The 24,843-nt window shown below is 34.7% G+C and overlaps 1 protein-coding gene across 2 annotated transcripts in view; it reads right to left on the bottom strand.

The window, feature by feature from the left end:
• Positions 1-3,888: 3,888 nt before the first annotated feature.
• LOC111510510 (uncharacterized MFS-type transporter C09D4.1) overlaps positions 3,889-24,843 on the bottom strand; it is a 43,998-nt gene continuing 23,043 nt past the window's right edge. Inside the window, exons 6-7 of one of the 2 annotated variants that reach the window (XM_074174270.1) lie at positions 20,705-20,815; positions 3,889-4,409 (exon numbers count right to left, since the gene is read on the bottom strand). In XM_074174270.1, the coding sequence (XP_074030371.1) occupies positions 4,091-4,409; positions 20,705-20,815 (430 nt within the window). In that variant the 3' untranslated portion in view covers positions 3,889-4,090. The remainder of the gene's footprint in view (positions 4,410-20,704; positions 20,816-24,843) is intronic. The other variant, XM_074174271.1, reaches the window with a different exon arrangement.

The following is a 24,843-nucleotide window of genomic DNA, read 5'->3' as shown; positions in this document are numbered from 1 at the left end:
CCTATCTTTGACAGTTTATGAGATATGAATTCTTCTATAATTTTTTGTTTCTATACAAATATAACATTTCAAATACAAAATTTGGTGCTTTCCCCAGAGGTGAAAATCTAGGGGTGTCAGATCCGGTGATCGAAGCTGCCAAATCTAAGGACCCAAACGTCGTATCCACCGATCTTCGAACATATCAGTTAGTTCCCTACTCACTTATTCACGTGTGCAAGGTCCAGGAGCTCCATCCAACTGATACCAACAATTCCGAGACAAGTTCAAGGGCAAATTGTCCAGAAAATCACTCACAGTCGATCTCAGAATATCTAAATATTTTTCGGAATTCAACTTTTCTTCATAAATGCAGATAGAAACTTTATCATCCATGAGGATACAAAAAATTTCATTTTTGTTGGAAACCCCTTTCTCTAATGAAATGGGGACTTTCTGAAGCTCAGAAGTGATTATTTCGACAATTGGATATTCCTTTACGTGAAAAATGTGATTCATCAATCCATATATTTTTTCTTCAAAAAGTTTGCATCTCCGTATGTACATGTTAGTGCTATTTCGCAAAATTCTACCCGTTTTGGTGGATCATCTTTATGCAAGGCTTGCAGCCTTATCAATTTATAATCGTGCATATTATGTTTTTTGTAAAATTCTCCATATAGAAATTCAAAATATTCCCAGATCAACCGATCAACTGATGCATGAGCATATGCATAAAAATATCCTAAAATGTTTATTTCATTTTCCATATCACCAGTCACTCGATTTTTTGAGGCACGAACTTTTCCATAGTTGAGGTAATTTCGTTCAGGTCTTCTGAATTTCCTTTCATTCATTGCCGGTAAATTAGGATATAACTCATTAAATCTTCTACATGTCCTTGATATGATTTCAACTCACCATGAATATAAAAGTTTAGGATTTCAGAGTTCGAATAATTATTTATTATCCATCTTCACAACTTCAATATGACAGTCGGATAGTTTACGCTTGAGGTATCACTTATACATTAAAACACTACACTCTGAACAACTAATATATTCCCCAAATAATGTTTCGCCACAACAAACGTATCCTACTCTAGTCTACTCAATGTAATTCCGTTATTTTCATTAAAAATATTTACGCTATTTGTTTTGTTTTTTTCATCTGGCGGCACTTTATTGTTGAAATCATAAAAAAAATATTCTCATGGCAATATCTGTTGATATAGGGTGTTTTTGTAACTGTTAGCTGTGTGAGTTTTCGAATTTTCGAGTTGTCATTACTTTGTTAATAATGAATATTTTTTAATGAAATTTTGGTCACACCTGTATAGAGGCACTCTGAATCCAGTGGCGTAGTGATTTTTTCAATGCCACAACAAACGTATCCTACTCTAGTCTACTCAATAATAAATATCTCCCGATAAACAACTGCTTTCATGAATCATCCTCATTACGCATAACTGGACTATCGATATATAGGGCGGTTGCTCCTAACACTATTGTATAGAGAAACACGTGTCGCGGTTTTTGTGATACCCTTTATCTGTTTAAAATCTGTTTAAAATCTGTTAAGAAAAATCTGTTTTTCCGTTAACCAGCTGACTCACCCCTACGAACGACAACCCTCAAAAGTCGAAACTTGTGCGAGCTAAGGATTAACGACGTCTTACCTTTTAACGTGTGATTCCTAACACGGGTTGGACGATAGCAAGTGAAGATCGATCGTTCAGACTAGGGCTTGAACCACCGACCAACACGGCAGTCAATTCGAGTGAGTGAACAAAGCACCCACGACGAACCGCTTGGCTCCCGACTGAGTGAAAATTATACAATAAACTGTAATAATTAGTTTCAAACAAGTTATTGTCAGATCCATTCTTTTGTTCTTTAAATAAGAAATAGAAAACGATTCATCATATGTATTGAATTTTTCAGACTAATTTAATAATATTCAAAAGTTTTTCTTGGAAAAACAATCTCAGTTTGTCACATTGATGTTCAATATGAAAGAGTGAATTTTCGAAGGCCCGAGACCTACGTAATTTATGAGGAGTGCCTCATAAATTACTCTATATAAAATAAGATTTGAATTTCGTTCCAAAATAACAATCTCCATACCTTATCTCAATGTTGTCAGAATTTGAGTTTGGTGTATCAGTTAATTCATGCGAGTTCGAATATTGAAAATACCATGTTTTCGCCGAAAAAAAAAATACAGAATAATTAATATTTTAAAAACAGTGAGAGATAGATATAGAACATGATTCACAAAAGTAATTTGGATTTCAAAGCAAAATTCAAAAATGATATAATATACAGGGGGTTCTATTTGAAATTTCCAAGTTGATAACTGTTACATGTAGATGTAACAGAAATGCGGTGATGAAAATATTTTCAAACAAAGATCACAGACATCTACATCGATAACCAAAATTTGAATATATATATATATATATATATATATATATATATATATATATATATATATATATATATATATATATATATATATATATATATATGTTAAATCTGAAGTTCTCACGGATAGGACTATGCTGAACTGGTTTTTCGGGCATTTGATCCGTGTATGTGATATTATCTTTAATTTTATCAACGTTTCGACAAAATCTCATTTGTCATTATCTAGGTGTACTGTTACGTGTTCGGTAGTCGAATGTTAAATCTTCCGAACACGTAACAGCACACCTAGATAATGACAAATGAGATTTTGTCGAAACGGTGAAATTAAAGATAATATCACATACACGGATCAAATACCCCAAAAACCAGTTCAGCATATATATATATATATATATATATATATATATATATATATATATATATGTTTCGGGCTTTTGGCCCATCATCAGTATGGTGCAGCCAAGTGTAAGGATGGGCAACACTTGGTTACCAAAAGATAGAAATACAAATGCACGGAGCCACCAGCAGGAGCCAACCGCACATTTGTGGTTTCAGTTGATAGATCTTGTGTTTACAAGAAAACTATCAAAATCACCACGGAGGCAATTATAGCTACCTACGTGACATCCGGGTCCAGGAAATTATACGAAAATGAAAGTTATTGAGTATCTTGATATAGAAACAGAAGTTCATAATCGGACATAGCATTCAAGAAAGTGGCAAACCATAGACACGTGTTTCGGGCTTTTGGCCCATCATCAGTATGGTGCAGCCAAGTGTAAGGATGGGCAACACTTGGTTACCAAAAGATAGAAATACAAATGCACGGAGCCACCAGCAGGAGCCAACCGCACATTTGTGGTTTCAGTTGATAGATCTTGTGTTTACAAGAAAACTATCAAAATCACCACGGAGGCAATTATAGCTACCTACGTGACATCCGGGTCCAGGAAATTATACGAAAATGAAAGTTATTGAGTATCTTGATATAGAAACAGAAGTTCATAATCGAACATAGCATTCAAGAAAGTGGCAAACCATAGACACGTGTTTCGGGCTTTTGGCCCATCATCAGTATGGTGCAGCCAAGTGTAAGGGTGGGCAACACTTCTATATCAAGACACTCAATAACTTTCATTTTTGTATAATTTCCTGGACCCAGATGTCACGTAAGTAGCTATAACTGCCTCCGTGGTGATTTTGATAGTTTTCTTGTAAACACAAGATCTATCAACTGAAACCACAAATGTGCGGTTGGCTCCTGCTGGTGGCTCCGTGCATTTGTATTTCTATCTTTTGGTAACCAAGTGTTGTCTCAACGATTTGGTTTTTATCATCTCAATCGTCGCAGAACGCCTTCCGTCAATAGGTCTCTTCGAACTTGGGAACAGGAAAATGTAGCAGGGGGTCAAATCTGGAGAATACGGTGGCTGAGGCATGATTACGGTGTTGTTTTGGACAAAAAAATACGAACAGCCAATGACAGGCGAGTAGGTGCATTATAGTGATGCAATGATGCAAATTGAAATGAACAACGACACATCCGAGTATTTTTTCTGAAATTTTTTTGTCAACGATTATACTTGTGAAATTGATATTTCATAAATGAAAGAGTCCATCGATGTAATACCCATAGTGATTGTTTGGTACACAGTCCGTACATTCCTAGAACACAATCGTATTCATGCATGATTTTCATTGTTCTGCTGAGGAATCGGTGTGAACTTTACTAGATTATTCATTTCAAAAAATTTCTGCCTCTTCAGTTTATTCGGCGTCATTATTGTGAAAGTAGTACCCAGTGCCAAAGTAACAATCATCCCAATAAGAGCCCAAAATGCTCCAAATTTTGCTATAATCTCTCCAAATATAATGATGAGAACAACCGCTATAACTTGCGATGTAGTGCATAGAATTCCCATCACTGTATTCTCAGGTGAAGGATATGTTATTTCCGTCCCAAATTCCACTCCTGCTGGTATATAACCGCTCAGGAAAGCCCTGTAATGAAATACAGTGTGAGATGTAGAATGCTGAGAACATTTCAATGAATCATAACAAATTATTCATAATTTTCATATAATATCAGTTATCCAGTAGACACTGTAATTGGAAAATATCTGTCATATGATGAGCTATCTGAAGACACCACAAAACATTTTCTAACAATTACGATCATGATGGGGTCATCACAGATTGATTATTTCCGTACATACGGAAATTGAACGAATATTTGAAGATGGAAGTAGATAGCAATAATTCAAGATTATATTGAGGTGCTATATCAATAGAGCGAAAAGTTCAATTACTTTGATTCCCCATAAAATGGCTCATATACTCTGGTTCACATGTACTCGATTTAGCTCTTTTTGGTTACATTTTTCAGCCCTTTCCAAAAATTACGACCAAGGTGTCATTCGATTCGCATTTTTGCCTAGAAAGTTGAAGGAAAGGTCCGAAAACGCGCCGATAAAAATCACAAAAGTTATAAACAATTGAGTGAAAAAAAATGAGGCTTTAGTTTTTTCCTAATATCTCGGAAAATTTTCAAAATTTTGGAAATTTGAAAAAAAGATTTGAAAAGATCAATGAATTTGTTCAAAAAAAGTTCCGCAGTCAAAAAATTTTTATCCCAATTTTAACGTTAATTATGAATTTGTTTATTAATAACTTTTTCTGAATTGAAAGTTAATATAAAAATCCCTATAATTATTAAACTAAAACCCTGGCATTTTTTTCCTCCGGTGAAGTTATCCTCAATAGGCAAAAAAATAGATTACCGTTGCCAAAATGAAAAAAATGTAATTTTCTCTTTTCTATTAACAATTGAGAATTATAATTTTATAAAAAATACATAACAATTTTTTTTTCAATTTTTCATCGTTCCAATGTCTCATGGCTAAAAACTAATCATTAATATTTATTTTTAATTTTTTACAGCTATTGTTAATAAATTTATTATAAACAAATACATTTTTTATAAGCAATTCGAAACATTTTTTCTGCATTATGTTAATTGAAAAAAATCATGATTTTTTTGATTCTTTCTTCAATTGTTTATTGAAAAAAAATATTATAAACAAATTTTTTTTAATTATTTTTTTCAATACTTTGTTCTATAATAAAAGTAACTATGTGTGTTTTTTTTTAAATCAATTCTATTTTTATAAAACTTCTAATATTGTGATACCTTGATACTTGTCTTTTTCATTCGCTCCTTAGCTTTTATAATTATATAATTATAATAACTTTCAAACTATTGCAGTTATGACAAATATGCTTCGAATCTTTTTTGTTCATTATGAATTCATCAAAAATTTAAGCCTTTTACTAAAGTTGTAGTACTATTATTTATTCAATTATTGATCGTTATTTATTAAAAAAAGAAAAATTTAAAGTTTTCAGGGAATTTACTGAATCAAAAACATACTGAAAGTTATTTTTAAAATTTATTAAATCATGTTTAGTACAGTTGAAAGTTTTTTTATAATTTTTATTATTTTGTTTGTAATCTTTTAGATCGTTTTAGTGGCGGTGGCTCATCATCTGTGGTTTCTTCTGTATATTCTTGTCGTGATGTTCCTTGAACCTCCTCCTCTTCGATTTCTTCAAGTATCGGTTCACAGTATTCTTGAACTCCTAACACTAGCACTAACAATATTTCAGAGGTTTGAGGCATTTAGGATCGTTATCTAACTTGAAAGACAATATTCACTTTCACAATCGACAGAATAAAATCCAAGACTTCAGTTTCATTGCTGCTCTTACATTTATTGCTACATGACACGAAGTTTATGTTGAAAAGACTTAAAAATTTTTCAAGGTATCACAATATTGAAAGTTTTATAAAAAATAGAATAAATGAAAAAAAAACACATAGTTACTTTTATTACAGAACAATGTATTGAAAAAAAAAATTGTTTATAACAAAATTTGTTTTGAATAAACAAATAAAAAAAGAATTGGAAAAAAAGATTTTTCAAAACCTTAAAGAACAATAAAATTTATGATTTAAAAAAAAACGGTACCTTAGTTTCAATATTTAGTTGCAAAAAACGATTGTTAATCAACAAACGCATTTTTTAGCAACAAAGAAATTTTTTTAAAAAACCAACTAAAAATAATGTTTTTTTTCCATTAACATAATGCAAAAAAAAAGTTCGAATTGCTTATAAACAATGTATTTGTTCATAATGAATTTATTAACAATAGCTGTGAGAAATAAAAAAAATATTATCAATTACTTTTTAGCCATGAGACATTGAAACAATAAAGAATTAGAAATTATAATTTTCAATTGTCAATAAAAAAATAGAAAATAACAATTTTTATTTTGGCAACGGTAATCTATTTTTTGCCTATTAAGGATAACTCCACCAAAGGAAAAAAATGCCAGGAAAAAAATTCAGAAAAAGTTATTAATTAACAAATTTATAATTAACGTTAAAATTGGGATAACAATTTTTTGACTGCGGATTATTGTTTATTGATGTATCCCAACATAACATGAATGTTTTCATTCCTTAATATTTTCATTTGATATGTTTAAATATTTTTTTTGTTTTTATGTCAGAGTGACGAAAGGCGCGCGGAAGCCAGACTACCCGCTTTTGGCTCTATTTTCAGGGCTCTGTAAAAATTATAAATAATCGAGATACAGTTTCGAGAGTCGGGACTTTTTTTACGCGAATTCATTGATCTTTTCAAATCTTTTTTCAAATTTCCAAAATTTTGAAAATTTTCCCATTTTCTGTCACTTGATTGTTTTTAACTTTCGTGATTTTTATCGGCGCGTTTTCTCCCCTATGTAAACTTTCTAGGCAAAAATACGAATCGAATGACACCTTGGTCGTAATTTTTGGACAGGGCTGAAAAATGTTACAAAAAAAAGTACATGTGAACTAGACTAATATATTATGTGCTCATGATTGTCATCTGAAGAATGTACCTACTAACTCATATATTTTGAGTTCTTCACGTTCTTATATATCTAAACTTTGGTCTATGGAAATGTGATTATAATGCCTCCTACCATTTTCAAAACAAAAAACAGATGTTTATATTATGTACATACAGAAAATGTTCAGCGAGTCTAGCTGCCATTAAATGTTGAACACAACACGGAGAAGAGATACTGTGGATATTGTTTTTTAGCACAGTATCCACCTCAATATACTCTGCCCTCCTAAGAAAGAAGGCAGTATATCCATGAATGTTAGTTTCGAGATAATTCAGGTTTTGGTAAAAAAAGCCGTGCCACCTTCAAAATTTTATGTATTCTGGAATTGTTTTACTGTGTTATAGTTCTTTTGCTTATCATTCAATGAGTTTATATTTTTATGACATAATCTAATGAATTTCAAATAAAATGGCGGTTACTGCTGTCAAGCAAGGTATATTATTACAATCGGTAAGAATGAACGGCATAAAAAAGCAGCAAATCCAATAAGTTGGCGGTTACTGCTTTTTAGTGTAGTATTTCTACAAAGGAAAGCACGGTAACAACAAAAAGCATTTCGTTTTATTAACTTTGATAGCCAAGAACTGTCATATCCTGTTGAGAAACGAATGCCTAGTCAAGCATATTATTGATTAGTCAAAAAAAAATATACACGTATTAAATATCATCAAACTCCGATCTTAAATCGGCGGCTAGTAGCAGATTACAGTCGGTTCTGGGCCTACCTCCACCACTATGACGTATTAATTGCTTTTTTGTTGTTGAGTGAAGTCAAGGCGATGTGACCTTGAAGTGTCTGGTGCATGGATCGTTCAGAATGTTTTTCATATGAGATTTTGTGTGTGTGTGACATATTGACGTAATTACATTTGATTGGTGTGTGTGTGTGAGAATGCACGGTACAGGATTTCATCATGTGCTTGTCTATGTACAAGCATACGTCTACATACTTCGAAGATCCTTCAAGTAATGAATGTTCCATCGGTGTGAGCCCACCAAGTTCGTAGTGGTGTTACGTCACAGCAGCAACCGTTCAACGGTGAGAGAGCGAGATGTTCACTCCACGGCGTGTGATTGAGTGATGCGTATTCATCGGTGTGCCCTCACCTCTCTCGATACGGTGAAGGCTGTGACGTAACGCATCGCTCTAGCCTCGCTGTCGATGGTGACGCACAGGCGGTGAGGACTGTGTTAACGTCTGCCCCCTACGAGAGCGCAACGACCACTGTCTGTTCGTATCGACATCTGCTAACGCATCCAGCTGGGAGGAGGGGTTGGCGTATGTAGCTGAGCGGTGGGGTCCGCTTTGACGTCTTGACGGACCCGATCAGACTGTATTGAAGAAGCGGACGAGTGTTGGTTATGTCAGTTTACACCAAGAGAGTTAGTGAGAACGTATCATATAAAAAGTATTCCTGTGACTGTCGTAAATCTTTCACTCGTAGTGATAATCTTCGTCGGCAACAACTCCAGAGTTGCCAAGGAGGACCTTCAGTGAAACGGATGAGAGTGGACTATGTATACTTGCAATTGTTGTAATGTGACAATTCCTATGACGCAAGTGAACTCTCACCGAAGAACCGTGAGTCATAAAAATAATGCATGTGTTTAATTGTCTGAAGATGTTCAAATTATAACGAATGCATTCAATTACCGCATTGCTACATACAGGGTGGTGAATTCGGTTGTATCCAGTGACTACAGGTAATTTTTAAAGAGATTAGGTAGAAGGTCATGAGTTACTGGAATCAGCCATCAGGATCCATAAAAGCATCAAGGTGAATATGAAAGTATTTGGGAATTACATTCTTCAGACTCAAAATTCGAGGAACACGAAGTCAATCAATTCTCAAAATGAAATAGTGGACCAATCTTCAGATTTGGATGCTGTTTTTGATGGATTCCGCGATGTAATTGTGGCTCAAACGACTGAATTCCAGAAACTTGACTCAGGAATTTATTTTTTGTAAATTCCAATGAGATTGAGTAGTAATATTTTTTTTTTGTAATTTAGGTTGGACTTGTGAAAAAATACTGTTTCTCGAAGTCAACATCAATAAATACAGTCCACTGGGAGGACGTTCATATGTGAAGCTGCTGGAATGCATTGAATGGAGGAAAGCTGTCGTGAATGTTCGTAACGAAGATCAATACTGTTTTGCTTGGGCTATAACATCAGCATTATATCCTGCAAATGGTAGAGTGTTCGAAGTTACGTCATATCCACATTTTTCCAATGTTTTAGATGTCACAGGTATGGATTTTCCGGTTAAAGTTAATAATAAGAGTATTGAAAGATTCGAAGATAGGAATGATATTTCAATTAATTTTTACGGTTTAGAGAGTAAATTTGACAAGGGTAAAATGAAGTCCATTGCGATACTCACAGAGAAGACTCCGGAGACATGTCAATTTGTTACTTATAACTGATGATTCCGGTAATAGTCACTATTGTTGGATCAAAGATCTTTCAAGATTAGTTTCTAGTCAACTTTCAGCGCATGATCACAAAAAATATTTTTGTGATGGATGTTTGATATATTTTTCCAGCGAGAGATTGCTTTTACGTCATAAGATGAATGATCGTAATGTCGTTAGTACTACAACACCAACCACCAATTTCAAGATCAATAAATATGGTATATACAGGGTGTTCCTGGACTTCCTCTTTTCCTCTCGGGAATGTATAGATGGGGTCAAAATATCACCAGTACTTCATATAACTTTTTTTCCTAAAATCCTTCATTACCAAGTAACGGGCCCTCGAAGTTACAAAATGAAAAATGTTTTTCTTTGATAACTTTTCAAGTGAATATTCAAAATCATTCAAATTTTGGTAATTGACTAAACAAATGAATTCCTTCGATGAGCTTTCATGCAGGAGTCAGTTGTTTTGCTACAAAGTCAGGAACGGACTACCCCCGATGGTCCACACCCCAAAACTTTGAAATGACAGATATTTTTCAATATTTTTCAACAAATTAAGGTTACTTGGACAATTTTATGAATAAAAGTACTCGTGTGGAAAGTCGATCAGAGCAACGAGTCTTGATAAAAATGTAGTTTCACTCGACGACATCAAACCCGCTCGTCCACCATTATTTGAAATGAATAATTATCAGAGCAGAAATAATAATGATAACGTTAATTCAACAACATTTATCCTGAGAAGTCTACCATTATTCGAAAATATTAGTTTTTAAGGAAAATGGAAATGATAGGTGAAATGTTCATAACGAATTTTTATAATGCAAACACGTTTAACTAACGAAACTCAAGAGCCTCAAGAGCAAACAGAAATGAAAAATCCGCTACAGAAACTGCTCGATATGACCACCTTCTCTCTCTATACATTTTCTTAGTCTGCGAAGACACCCTCTCTGTACTTGAAATAGCATTCCAGGGTCGTTTCGTATGGCTTCACAATGTTATGTTATTCTATTCAACAATGCATCTCTTGTGTGAATAGGTGTAGCGTAAACAAAGCTTTTTAGATGCCCCCACAGAAAGAAATCCAATGGATTTAAATCCGGAGACCGCGATGGCCATGAATATGGCCCACCTCTACCAATCCATCTATTGTGGAAAATATGGTTCAGAGGGTCACGCACAATCAAACTAAAATGAGGAGGAGCGCCATCATGCATAAACCACATATCTCTTCGGGTTTGCAATGGAACATGTTCCAAAAGTCCATTCAAATCGTTCTGAATGAACTCCAAATAACGTTCTCCATTCAATCGGTTTCCTATGATACCAGCCCAAACATTCACGTTGAATTTCCGTTGGTGTTTGGTTTGCAATATCCCATGGGGATTTTCTTCGGCCCATATATGGAGATTATGAGAGTTGATAACTCCATCTCTACTGAAACCTGCTCCATCAGTGAATAAAACTCGATTGATAAAAGTCATATCCTCTCTTTGCCTATCCATGAACCAATTGGCATATTCCAGTCGTGCTGGAAAATCTTGAGGTGTCATGGCATGTATCTTCTAGATGTGAAATGGGTGGAGCAGTTGTTCTATGAATAGTGGACTTGGATGTATGAAACTGTTCTGATAGATTTCTGATGCTCATTGAAGGATCATCAGCGACGGCTTCCAAAATATTTTCCTCCAATACAACGGTACGTAAGTCCTAGGAGCGCCCTCACCACCTCGTTTTGGCAAAACTGTACCTACAATAATATCGAAATAAAACAACATGTTCAAATTAATTATCAATTATTACATACCTGTCTCCCTCAAGCTGCGATCGACACGCTCGAATGTTTCTCTTGACGGTACCGTTCGATTGGGAAAATGCTCGGAATACAGACGACGAGCTTCTGCAGCATTACAAAATGCTCGTCCAAAAAATACATGCATATCTGCATATTCATTGAATGTAAACTGTTCGGCCATATCAGAAAAAATTCAAAATATCCTATAGAATATTGACAATACAATGATAGTCATATGACAACGCACCACTCAACAAAACAAAATCGCATTCCAGTTTCTCATTTTTTATCAAAACTTTCTAAAAGGTTTTTTTTGTCAACATCTGTGAAAGAAATGGAACATAATTATTCCCTGGATATTTTTCACCTGATCATGTGCAGCCGTTTTTGTAGTTCATTCGTTTGCTTTTTATTAGTATAGTAAATATTTTTTCCGATGTGCGTTTTTTCAGCTAAATTTAGATTCGTGTTAAAGAATTTCTCCCATAAAATTATAATTATCAGTGAAACTCCTCAACAGTTTAGCTGTGAAGAAGAATTTGAAACATTCGAATGTTGAGTTTCATGAGATTCAGATAACTGATCAACACGAAACGTGATTATTCCACACGTATTATGTACATACAAAATATGGAATGAATTCAATATTTCATAGTAGAGTAGCTTGTTAGTTTAAAAACACCACGAATCTACAGAACATGATATTTCTTTTGAAAAAATATCTGCTATCACAATTGTGACTTAAACTTCCATATAGGTAATGTACTTTTTGTTTACGACTTCATTTTAGCATACTTTGTATTATTCCTGTTATAAATGTTGTTGAATTAACGTTATCATTATTATTTCTGCTTTGATAATTATTCATTTCAAATAATGGTGGACGAGCGGGTTTGATGTCGTCGAGTAGAACTACATTTTTATCAAGACTCGTTGCTCCGATCGACTTTCCACACGAGTACTTTTATTCATAAAATTGTCCAAGTAACCTTATTTTGTTGAAAAATATTGAAAAATATCTGTCATTTCAAAGTTTTGGGGTGTGGACCATCGGGGGTAGTCCGTTCCTGACTTTGTAGCAAAACAACTGACTACTGCATGAAAGCTCATCGACGGAATTCATTTGTTTAGTCAATTACCAAAATTTGGATGATTTTGAATATTCACTTGAAAAGTTATCAAAGAAAAACATTTTTCATTTTATAACTTCGAGGGCCCGTAACTTGGTTACGAAGACTTTTAGGAAAAAAAGTTATATGAAGTACTGGTGATATTTTGACCCCATCTATACATTCCCGAGAGGAAAAGAGGAAGTCCAGGGACACCCTGTATATCTTTCACTAAGCATCACTTTACACACACTTGTACCGATAAAGATGGTATAGTTAAGAAGAAATATCTCGATATTTATAAATTTATGACTAATTCGTTGGAGAAGTTGGGTGCTAACTTGACCTCTGATCAATGTTTGGAGATGCATAAATATTCCCCACAAATTGAGAAGTTCAATTTGATGAGACAGAAAGGTATATTTCCATATAGTTTCGTTGATAACATTGACAAATTGAATTATCCATCACTTCCGTGTTAGGAATCACACGTTAAAAGGTAAGACCTCGTTAGTCCTTAGCTCGCACAAGTTTCTCAACTTCTGAGAGTTGACGTTCGTATGGGGGCGGCAGCTGATTAACGGTAAAACAGATTTTAAACAGATTTTCCAACAAAAAATCAGTTTTATAACAAACTCAGTTGTGAACATATATCAGTTGTGAATATATATGAGAAAATGATTATGATAGGGCTAGAAATGTGTGGCATTTATTCAAGTGTCAGAATTTGGGTGAATACTCTGATTTGTATTTGAAGTCGGATGTATTGCTATTATGTGATATTTTTGAAAACTTTCGCACCACAAGTTCAGCGATTTATAACTCAGATCCAGCACATTATTACACTGCACCTGAATTATCTTGGGATGCTATGTTGAAGTATACGAATATTGAATTGGAATTACTAACGTACATTGATATGATTCAATTTTTTCAAAAAGGTATACGAGGTGGAATTAGTCAGTGTGGTGAGAGGAAACATAAAGCAAATAATAAATTTTTACCAAATTATAATCCCAATGAACCTTCCACATTCATTACATATTTAGATGCAACAAATCTATACGGTCATAGCGTGTCACAACCTCTACCAACAAGTGAATTTACATGGTTGACACCTAAGGAAATTTTTAACCTTGATGTGATGAATGTGAGTGCTGATAATCCGTATGGGTATGTGTTTGAAGTGAACATTCATTATCCACAAGAGATGCATGATAAACATTCTAATCTTTCATTTTTGGTTTAAAAATTAATACCACCTCGTACACAATCGAAAATTCCCTAATCAATTCCAAATTTGAATGATAAAAGAAAATATATTGATCATTATAGAAATCTACAGCAAGCCATCAAAAATGGTTCGATTGTAATGAATACACATAGAGTATTGAAATTCAAACAATCACGTTGGATGAAACCCTATATAGATCTTAATACTGAAATTCGTAATAGGTCTAACAACAAATCTGTTAAAAATTTTTATGGACTAATGAATAATGAGGTATATGAAAAAAAAAAATGGAGAATGTAGATAACAGAATTGATGTTAGACTCGTTACACATTGGGAAAATATAAAGAAAAATATAGGTGCCAGCACTCTCACATCCAGACCAAATTTAAAAAAATATTCTATTTTCACAGAAAATTTCGTTGCCATTCAAATGGGTAAAGTTAAAGTCCATTATGATAAACCATTATATTTGTGATTTTCTATATTAGAATTATCTAAAACAGTCATGTACGACTTTTTCTATGGATGCATCAAACAACACTTTGGTGAAAATGTCTCTTTACTGTACACAGATACCGAATCACTCACTCATTCTGAAAGTAAATACAGAATTTTTTTATGAATTCATGAGAACTAACATAAGTAGGTTTGATACATCCAATCACAGTTTAGTTAACCAATTTAATATTCCAGTAACAAGTTCAATCTTGGGTAATTTCAAAGACGAATTTCCGAATGATCCAATCATGAGCTTTTATGGTACGGATGCAAAAGCGTATTATGTGAAATCTGTTGATGGTGAATTTAAGAAAGCTGAAGAGGTGAAACGATCGGTTATAAAGAATGAATTGACATGTGAAGATTACCAAAAAATCGTGAAACATGGTGGTATGATATTCAGAAAGATGAATTCATTTAGAAGCGTGTTGCATGATATGTATACTGAATTAATAAAGTTGCATTATCATACCACGACGATGAACGATTTATCATTCCGAATACTACCCACACTCTTCCTTGGGGTCATAATTTTATTGAATTTCATCAAAACGATCCGAATGATAAATGATAACGTTCGTTGAATAAATGATATTATTCAACAATCACAAACTCGGGAGAGTTCACTGGATCAACTAATCAATTTATTGTCTGCCGAGATCAATGACTGAAATGTCATTCAAAGTTTTATAAATAAAACTGTAATGTGATAATAATGTATATGTATTACTTTAATGAATATAAAAATGATAAAAATTGTATCTGTTCCATTTCTATTTTCCTAACCAATTATTGCAATGTATATAGCATAATGTAAATGAAAGGAATATCAGTTTGAATAGAATCATCGTAGAGTGCACAATGTTCAAAACAATCCATAAGTTTGGTAGAAAAAGAAAATGGGGTGGTAATGTCATTCGAGGTCCTCCTGGGAATGGATTTGAATTAACAAAAGATGGTCATTATGACGTGCAAAGAAAAATATAAAAAAATAAAAGCGAACCAATTGACAAGAGTGATTGTGTAACTGTATCATATCTTGAGGGGTAAATTAATGGAACAAAGGAGGTCATACTTCCAGCCCTACAAGCTGCAATACAATCCACTATAGGTAATGTTGCTCGCGATGCACGTCAAACATTCGACGATAAAATTGCAGAGGCTCGGATAACTTTGGCTCGTAAATATGATAATCTTAAAAGTGACGTAGAAATAAAAATGTCTGACATAACAGCGTCTACAATGGAAAAATATGACGCTTTGGAACTGAGAGTTGTAGTTTTGGAGAAAAAAAAATAAACTCAAGTCATCAGGTGGATTGGGGTATCCAGGACTGATCGGTACTGAGTTAATATATGTTTCAGCTTTTGTCTCTTTACTATCGCAACCCCTCTCATCAGAACTTGGAATTATGGTTTCCATTGTCTGCAGCATTTGTAATATTTCTTTACCACGGGTTCCCATGTTTTAAATATCTACAGTTCACCTGTTAACAAATAATATATGAAAATAAAACTATCAACAATCGAGTGAATGATAATACCTACCCCTTAAAACTTTTTGAAGGAGATAAATATACTCTAATTTCTTTATTATTGATGAGAACTGATACGTACACACAGATTGACTTATCACAGCCAACTGACCTTACCAACAACTGACAGGGAACCAACACTTCACCTAGTTAAGTGGTTAAATCCAGAAACTAGAATTTTGGTAGGGCTTGTCACGATAAGGTCATGCAGTTGCTATATTAAAAAGCAGTTTCTCCATTTTCTGTAGGAGATATTGCTTTTGAGGCTTGTATGAGGTACTTACTGTGGAATACCTGACAACAAGTGAAGTAACTGGAATTTTCATAATCTACCAGACCAGCGGATGAACACCTACCGCTTTCTAGCTTTGCATAAGGAGCCTATAGAAATATGAAATTCGAAAATTGTAAAAATTGTAGATACTGCCTTCTTGCTTAGGACGACAGTACTGGAACCAAATGGAACTGGAACCAAATGGAACTGAAACTAACATATTTTACTCCATTACAAAAAAAAAGAAATTATACAGAAAGCATCAGACACTGAAACAAAAATGAATAAATATAAACACATGAATGCGATTCACGTCAAGTCGTCGATATGCTATGGATGGTGTTCGTTAGATATCGGATAGATATCGTCCATCATGTGCAGTCAAATTCAACTGAAGTGACTTTCAAGCAAAGTGACTTTCTGTGACTTTCAACCATACATAGTTATTATATCGCCTTATGAGAATCTCATGATTCCTCAAGAATAGGATACAGATCACGAATCATAACCGGATAGCGTTTTATCAGCAGGAAAATTCTGAGTTTCACTGAGAATTACTAGGATGCTGTGTACGAAACTGTTATTTCCAACTGAAGGACGAATTCTTTACACAAGATGAGGGACTGCCAATGGGATCGCCACTTTCACCAGTCATAGCCAACATATATATGGAGTGGTTTGAAACTCTGGCCATTGAAGAAGCCCACAAGAAACCTCGAGTCTGGTTGAGATATGTTGACGACACCTTCATAATATGGAACCATGGGAATACTGAACTAGACGCCTTTCTGAAACACATCAACAGCGTGAGACCTTCCATCACTTTCACAATGGAGAAGGAAATCAACAATGAATTGCCATTCTTAGACGTTTTGGTGAAGAGGACCGACACTAAGTGGGAAACATCTGTATACCGAAAACCCACTCATACGGGACAGTATCTGAACCACGAATCCAACCACCATCAATCGACAAAAAGAGGAATCATCAAGACTCTATTAGACCGTGCTTTTGGGCTTTGTAATACAAAGGAAGGTCTCGAGAAGGAACTAGACATCATCAAAAGTGATCTTCAGCGGAATGGATACTCCAAAGCGATGGTAGAAAAGACTTTGGCCAAAAGACAGCAGGAGCCTCGCAAGGAAGAGAAGCCGTCACAACCAGTGCTTTCACTTCCCTACATCAGAGGATTATCGGAGAGGATAAGAAGAATTGGTTCCAAGTACAACATTAGAACCTGTTTTAGATCCGGTAACACTATCCGTAGCAGCCTCACGAAAACAAGGCCCCCAAACGCGGACTGCGATTCCAAGAATTGCATTTACCGGATACCCTGTGAGTGCGGAAAATCCTATATTGGTGAAACTAAGAGGCCATTGAATATTCGCATTGCCGAGCACAAGAAGCACACACAGCGAGGAGAAACCAGCAAATCAGGAATAGCAGACCATGTTTGGACCCATCAACACAACATCGAGTGGTCCCAAGCTGAGATCTTGCACAGAGAGGAACATTGGTTCAGGAGAAAATTTAAGGAAGCCGCATACATGTTGTCCAACAACGTATTCAGCCAGGCCAGCGTAGATATACGAAACATATGGAAACCCATCATCAAACGAGAAATGACCAACTCCCGCCAAATCGGTCATCTCTCACGGAATCAGTGAAGCGGAAAATGGAAAGTAGAGAAAGTGAAAGTATTTCAACGACCTTTAAAATAGTCATCTCTCGGAGGAATCAGTCCAGTCATCACCCGAAGACGATTGTAGATACCAACAATCGAAACGTCGTGAACTAACGTGACTTGGAATCTCTACACTTTTTATTTTTATTATTTTCTTTTTGCATTCCTTCAATTTTTATTTATTCAATTATTATATTTTTACTTGTAGGTTATTTTACTATCATTTCATTTCAGGTTTATTGTTGCTCAATATAATTGTTATTTTTTCAACTATTCTTTTTTTTTAATTATTCTTTTTTACTTGTTTCAGGGATTTCAAATCATTTTATATAATAGACAATGGAAGTCCGAACTAGTGAAATTCATCACGAAACATTGTCAATCACCTTCAAACAAAAATTCTGAGTACTGAACGCCATAATGTTACTTGGGATGTCCCACAATAGTGAACTATAATGATATTAGAAAAATATTCAGATTATCTGAATTATCTGAACTTCAACAAACCATATCCCAGGAAGCGACTGACACTACTCTTGGGTTGATGATCAGTAATACAGGATGTGGACATTCATGGGATTCTAAACAAAAATTCCTGAATCTATACCTAACAACCAATCCAGAAATCTACACAGTCACCGTGAGGTCTCCATTGAGAACTTCTGACCACAAACTCATTTCAGTGTACATTTCCACCGGCATATTGATGGGGATCTAGAAGTGATTTCGAATTGGGGTAAAAGTAACCAGGTTTAATTCAGTAACACAAAAATCCAGGCATCGGTTTTCTCCAAAAAGATATATGTCTCCGAACCGGATATAATGATGTCAGAACAGACAATTCCGCTTTATGCTTCGATAAGTTTGTTGGGGCTCGAAAAGGCACAATCATGTCGCTGGCATTGCAAAGGCTGCCTTTCAAAAGCTTGGAACACTGTTTCGAACCAGAAAAATGTACACACCTCAGCTAATTTTGATGTTTCATGAAGGTCAGATCAGACCTATTTTGAAGTTCAACCCAGCATACCTCGAACTTCACTGTTTGGGAGCTCTTTCATTTGAGGAACTGCGTTTATGTGGAATTAATTTACTGCGAACGTTTTTCCAAATGGATATAATCTCCAGCGATTCAAATCCATTGTTAATCGCTACTTCCACACAGGCACCGCTCTTAGAGAGCCTTGAGAATTTTTCTAAAGTGTTTGTGTTTTGTTTTCTGAAAAATTGATGATGGAATTGGAATATTATTGTACTATTTTCACCAATTATGAAATATCTTCTGGTCAATTTGTTTGACTTCAAGAAGCAATAAGTGGATTGCCCCAGAAATTCTCCAAAACTACCTATTTTATTCAATAATTATACGATATACATCACCAAAATTTTGTTTTCAGGTATTGGTAGTATTTTCAATAACACAATTTGGATTTCCATCTGACCACCACCCTCAACAATTTTGAGATGGGACACATTTTTTTGTAAATGTAAATTCATCTTCAAATAGGATATGCTTATCAAAATCGAATCATTTGTCTACTTCCCCTCGACCCAAAAAGAAAGCAAGGTATTTAAATGTGCCTAATATGCAAAGTTTTGAAAAGAGAAATGAAAATTTCTATGTTTTCTACCACTTTTCATTCTACATTTTCAAACTTATTCAATAAAGTATTGTATATTTTACATATACAATAAAGTATTGTATATTGTACATTGTACAATAAAGTATTGTATATTGTTGTTGTGGAATTGGCCGCGGTGGTAGTGCGCCCGACTCACGATCGGAAGACCGTGGGTTCGATTCCTGCCTCGACCAGATATTTTCTTCGAGAGAATTTGTCTGGTTGAAGTAGGGATGATTCTGCAACCGTGTTAGGAATCACACGTTAAAAGGTAGGACCTCGTTAGTTCTTAGCTCGCACAAGTTCCTCAACTTCTGAGAGTTGTCGTTTGTATGGGGGCGACAGCTGATTACCGGAAAAACAGATTTTAAACAGATTTTTCAAACAGATATTTTACGTGTACAATAAAGTATTGTATATTGTACATAGTTTAAGTTTGAAAATGTCCATATAGGACGAAACTGCAGTAACGTTAGTTACAAAAAAAGTGGTAAAAAACATAGAAATTTTGATTTCTCATTTCGTTATGATTTCCTACCACGTAGTAACGGCTACATCCATTAATTTATGCAGAGTTTTTTCACACTCGTTTATTTGATATGTACACCTACCAGGATTTTCGATAACTGCCTAAAGTACTTCTAGCTGTTTTTATTCTGGGAATACAGTTCTTGATGTTTTTTTTATCATAACCGTGTACTAACGATATCATCTGTTTGGAATGTTCCAAAATTTCACACTACTTCGAACAAAAAGAGTGAAAGCATATTCATAGCAGCAAATTTGTTCTTCCCCGACAGTTCCGATGACAAGATCAGTCGGAGTTTGTGCTGATACCTGCTCCGAAGAAAGAAGTTCCACACTGTCGTTTTCTGTTGTGAGTACCACTCTTTCTCCCCGAAGTGAATATCCGTCTAAATTGATGGATGTAACTCTTACTACGTGGTAGGAGATCATCATGAAAAATGAGAAATGAATCTTTCTATGTTTTTTCACCACTTTCATTTGTAACTGACGTTACTGCTGTTTCGTCCTTAAAGGGCAGTTTCAAACGATCAAGACATAGATCTATTTTTTTAATACCTTCTACTCAAAAATACCAGCATCTATGTGGTACAAAAATTTAATTATTCTACATGCGTGAAAAGACTTACTCACCCAAACAAGGTCATGGTTGTATATGTCAACCACTTATTTCGGGTTGATAGACCATACAAAACTCCTGCCAATCCGATAGTTGTCAATAGGGATAAGATAAAAGACGTCTCTCTGAAAATAATATTATAAAAATTCTCTTTACTCACCATAGAAAGTACAATGAGAACAGAAAAAAGAAAACAACTTTCAGTGTAACGGTAAATAGGCGAAGTATCAGCCAAGGCTGTTTTTCAACTCAACCTGGGAATAGCAATAATTGAATTACAATAACAAAAAATCGGGTCAACAGTGACGACAAGATCAGTAAACTTGTAGGAAATTCCTTTAGTATGGTCAAGGTCAGAAACACATAAGAGACCAGACAGTTGAATGAGTATTTTTTTGAAGTAAAACTCATCAATACAGTTCATTGTATAGCGAAACACGTGTCGCGGTTTTTGTAAAACCTCTTATAGTGAAAATCATACAATAAACTGTATCAATGAGATTAAATGTGAATTTTCATCAAGTATCGGCCAGTTCTATTAAATTTCTTTGGAGTTTACGATTGTATGAAAGCGAAACTCACAGGGTAATTGATCATAATGTTGGGGTGCTTTAAAAGCAGCAGGTGAAAATGGAAGATTTGTGATTGGGGATGTATGTTGGTGAGTAGATGCAGTGTTTTCAACTCTCAACCATCCTGATTTTTAGATACCAAACGAGAAACGTAGACACAGCTATTCTGAATATACTGTAGACGAAGAGCATTTGATTGTCTCAAAATAGGTCCACAAAAACTGTCGCAACAAGACATTTTTGACATGATCAGTGACTCGTTTTAGGTTTGTGTTAAGCAAATCACGATTTGTAAACAGCTGACTGAGGGCTTTATAAAAATTCTGATTCAGATAGCTGATACCCTTAGTCATGAAGGGACTTATTTCATTTTCGATGCGGATGAAAAGTGAAGTTGGTGAGCTCTCTGTTCTCCTCAGATCCAAACATCATGATTGCAAATTCATCAGGATTGAGCTTATGGGTTACAGGAATGTCGAATATGGATTGGAGATCATTATTAATATATAACTGAGCAGATGTAGAACCACATGCGGTAAAGAGAAATATAACTGTGTCGTCTGCATAGTAATGTATAATGAATTTTTTTACAAACAAATGGAAATCACAGACATGCAAGCTAAAAAGCAAGGTCTGAAAGATATATCCTTGTGGCACTTCCTTTGATACCGTTAGAGCGTCCGGTACAACTCCATCCACAACAATTCTTCGAGTACGATTCTTCAGACAGTTTCCTGGGAGTGATACTGATTCCCGAGAAAAACCAAAGAAGACCCGTGATCAAGACTGTTGAAGGCTTTGCTATGATCCAAAGCTATTGAAAAGGTCAAATTCTCATCATAAACAGCTTTGAAAAAATCGTCGGTAATTGAAGAGCCGTGATGATACTATGCTGAAATCTGAATTCTGATTGTACAGATATTAGGAAATGATTTCCACTGACATGATTATAAAAAATGATCTCTCACTATCAATTTCACTACCTAAGAGGGACACGGGAGAATTGCAATTGGTCTCAGGTCAGAAAGGACTATAGGTTTATTTACACTTAGTCAGAAGTAAAACCAATTCATCTTTCCGAACGTTTGGAAATTGGCAACTGGTAATGATGGAGTTTATGAGAAAAGCGGAGTGGTTTATCATAGAAAAATCGATGAGATTGCTCATTTTGAGGGATATCCGTTTCAACCCAAAGCATTGCTTTTGATGCGTCTTAGGGAGCTTTGCACTGGTGATTGTAGAGAAATGAGAGGAATTTCATTATTTCGAATTAACATAACGATTTGATAAGGATAATTGTGACCATACCTGATAGGTTGAGGTATGGAATTGAAGTGCTGGTTAATGAGATTCACGTCTTTTGATTATTCAGGGATATTTGAATATTCATTATTTCACACTACATGTATAATTTCTGAGTTCCTTGTAACTGATCCAATCGGCGAGCTTTGACGAATTTCTGTACTTAATCAGAGGTTGGTTCTTGAGTGAAATCATTATCTTTATATAGTGAGTTGACCAAAGTTCTGGAGGTTAAGTTACTCTCTTCGTTTGAAAAGGCGCATGTTTTTCAAAAAGAATGGATATGTTGTCGTTCAGAAAAAATACCATGCAATCCACATCATCGGATTGATAGATAAGATCCCACTGAACATTCAGAAAGTTTGAGCAGAAGAGATCAAAATCGAAGTTACGATAATCGAGAAAAGACACCATCAAAACTCTTCTATAAAATAATGTAGCAGATCACAAATGAGATATGTTAGAGATATGACTTCACTTCTTACGGTACTGTCCCACATGAAATTATTGAAGGCTCAAATATATTCGAAGATAATAAATGCTAGAGGTAGGCAGATTATTGATTTCATGGATAATAATTCATTTTGTGTGTTGAATGGTAGAACATCGTTAGATACACCGGGTCAGTTTACATATATCAGCAAACTGGGAAAGAGTGTTGTTGATTTGGCATGGGTAGACAATATGTACGGACTTGAATAATTTTAATGTTGATGAAGAAGACTTTTTGTCTGACCATTTCTCCATAAATATAACTTTGAACTTTAGTGGCCTGCTTGAACATAAAGACTCTGATCCTTCAAACAATGTTAATCTGTGCATGAAGTTAAACTGGTAAATGAGTTTTATTCAAATTACAAATTAGGAATGAATCCGTCAAACCGAGCCAATTTTATTGCTGAGCCTGATGAGTCCTTTTTTAATCTAATTGAAGCCATACGCGAGGTTACTGCTATTTTGGGCCTTGTTTATGATGAAAAACATAATCAAATCAGGAGATTAGAAAAAAATAAGCCACTGCAGAACACCATGCAAATAGCTTTGAATCAATGTTAGAAACATAATTTTCCAGAAAATCTGAAAAGAAACTATACAGAGTGTAACTGAATAAGTGTAAAACATTCAAGGAGGTGATTCCTCATCGAAAAAAAGATATGATATTTCATATAGAAAAACTTCATTGGAGCATCCCTTGTTAAGATACAGCCCCTTGAAGGGGGTACATAAAATTTGTATAACAATTTCTTTCACAAGCACTGAAAAAGTTACAATATTGAAATTAACCTGACATTTTGTACTACCAAAAAGACACTTAGCCATTGGTTGTAAGGGATGGAAAACTCAACCCCTAAAATTTATTTTCATTGCAACTTTTTGTCTTATCATTTGTTTACCATTTAAAAATTCATTTCCGATAGCCTGTTTATTGTAAACAAAAAATGTTTCTTGGGTTTTTTGCCCAAAATAAACCAGTTCGCAACAAAAAATTATTTTACGAACAACTACACTGATACATCGTCATAAATGCGAACTGGATTTACTGTTATTTTGTAGTTAGTACCTACATTAAATGATTGAAGGGTAATAAACAAAACCAATTTATCAATAACAAAACACACAACATGTAGAAATCATAGTAAACGTTCAATATGTCTACCTTCAAACATTACGCATGCGTCTAGACGTCGGCGCATTGAGCCACGTATTTGCTCAAATATTCCTGGAGTCACTTTGATTACCCTGCACGCATCGATGATGCGATTTCTTAAGTCCTCTACATCGCGAACAGGAGTATGATGAACTAAATGCTGTAAATGGCCCCAAATACAGGAATCCTGTAATTATTAACTGCTTGATCGCGTAAATCTACCCCAACCATAAATGTATTATAGTTTTGTAAAATACTAGGTTGCTGTATATCAATTTTTTCTTTATCAACTGCCGACCAGCGTTTTATGTGACGAATAGGTTCTAGTGTATCATAGTTGGTAACCATGGTCACTGTATTATTGTCCTGCCATCTAATGAATAGGAGGGCTGAATTTATGTCATACATGTGTTCAAAGTAACCCCTTTTCTTTTTTATTAAATAGTTTCACATTCGACAAAGGACATTTTCTAGTTCTGTTATCCCTTACTGTACCTGTAGCCCGTTGACCCTGATCTTTCAGTGTTTTCAACAATGCGTGACTACTGAAATAATTGTCAAAGAAGATAACATGATCGGAAGGTATCGCAACTGATTTCAGGAGATCCAGAACAACTTTAGAACCTAGGCA

The sequence above is a fragment of the Leptinotarsa decemlineata genome, unplaced genomic scaffold (assembly GCF_025532065.1).
Source record: "Leptinotarsa decemlineata unplaced genomic scaffold, Ldec_3_MD MMD2_tig00000576_RagTag_RagTag, whole genome shotgun sequence".
Taxonomy (NCBI): domain Eukaryota; kingdom Metazoa; phylum Arthropoda; class Insecta; order Coleoptera; family Chrysomelidae; genus Leptinotarsa; species Leptinotarsa decemlineata.
The sequence above is the reverse complement of the archived record's forward strand: the minus strand, read 5'-3'. Positions and strand labels throughout refer to the sequence as shown.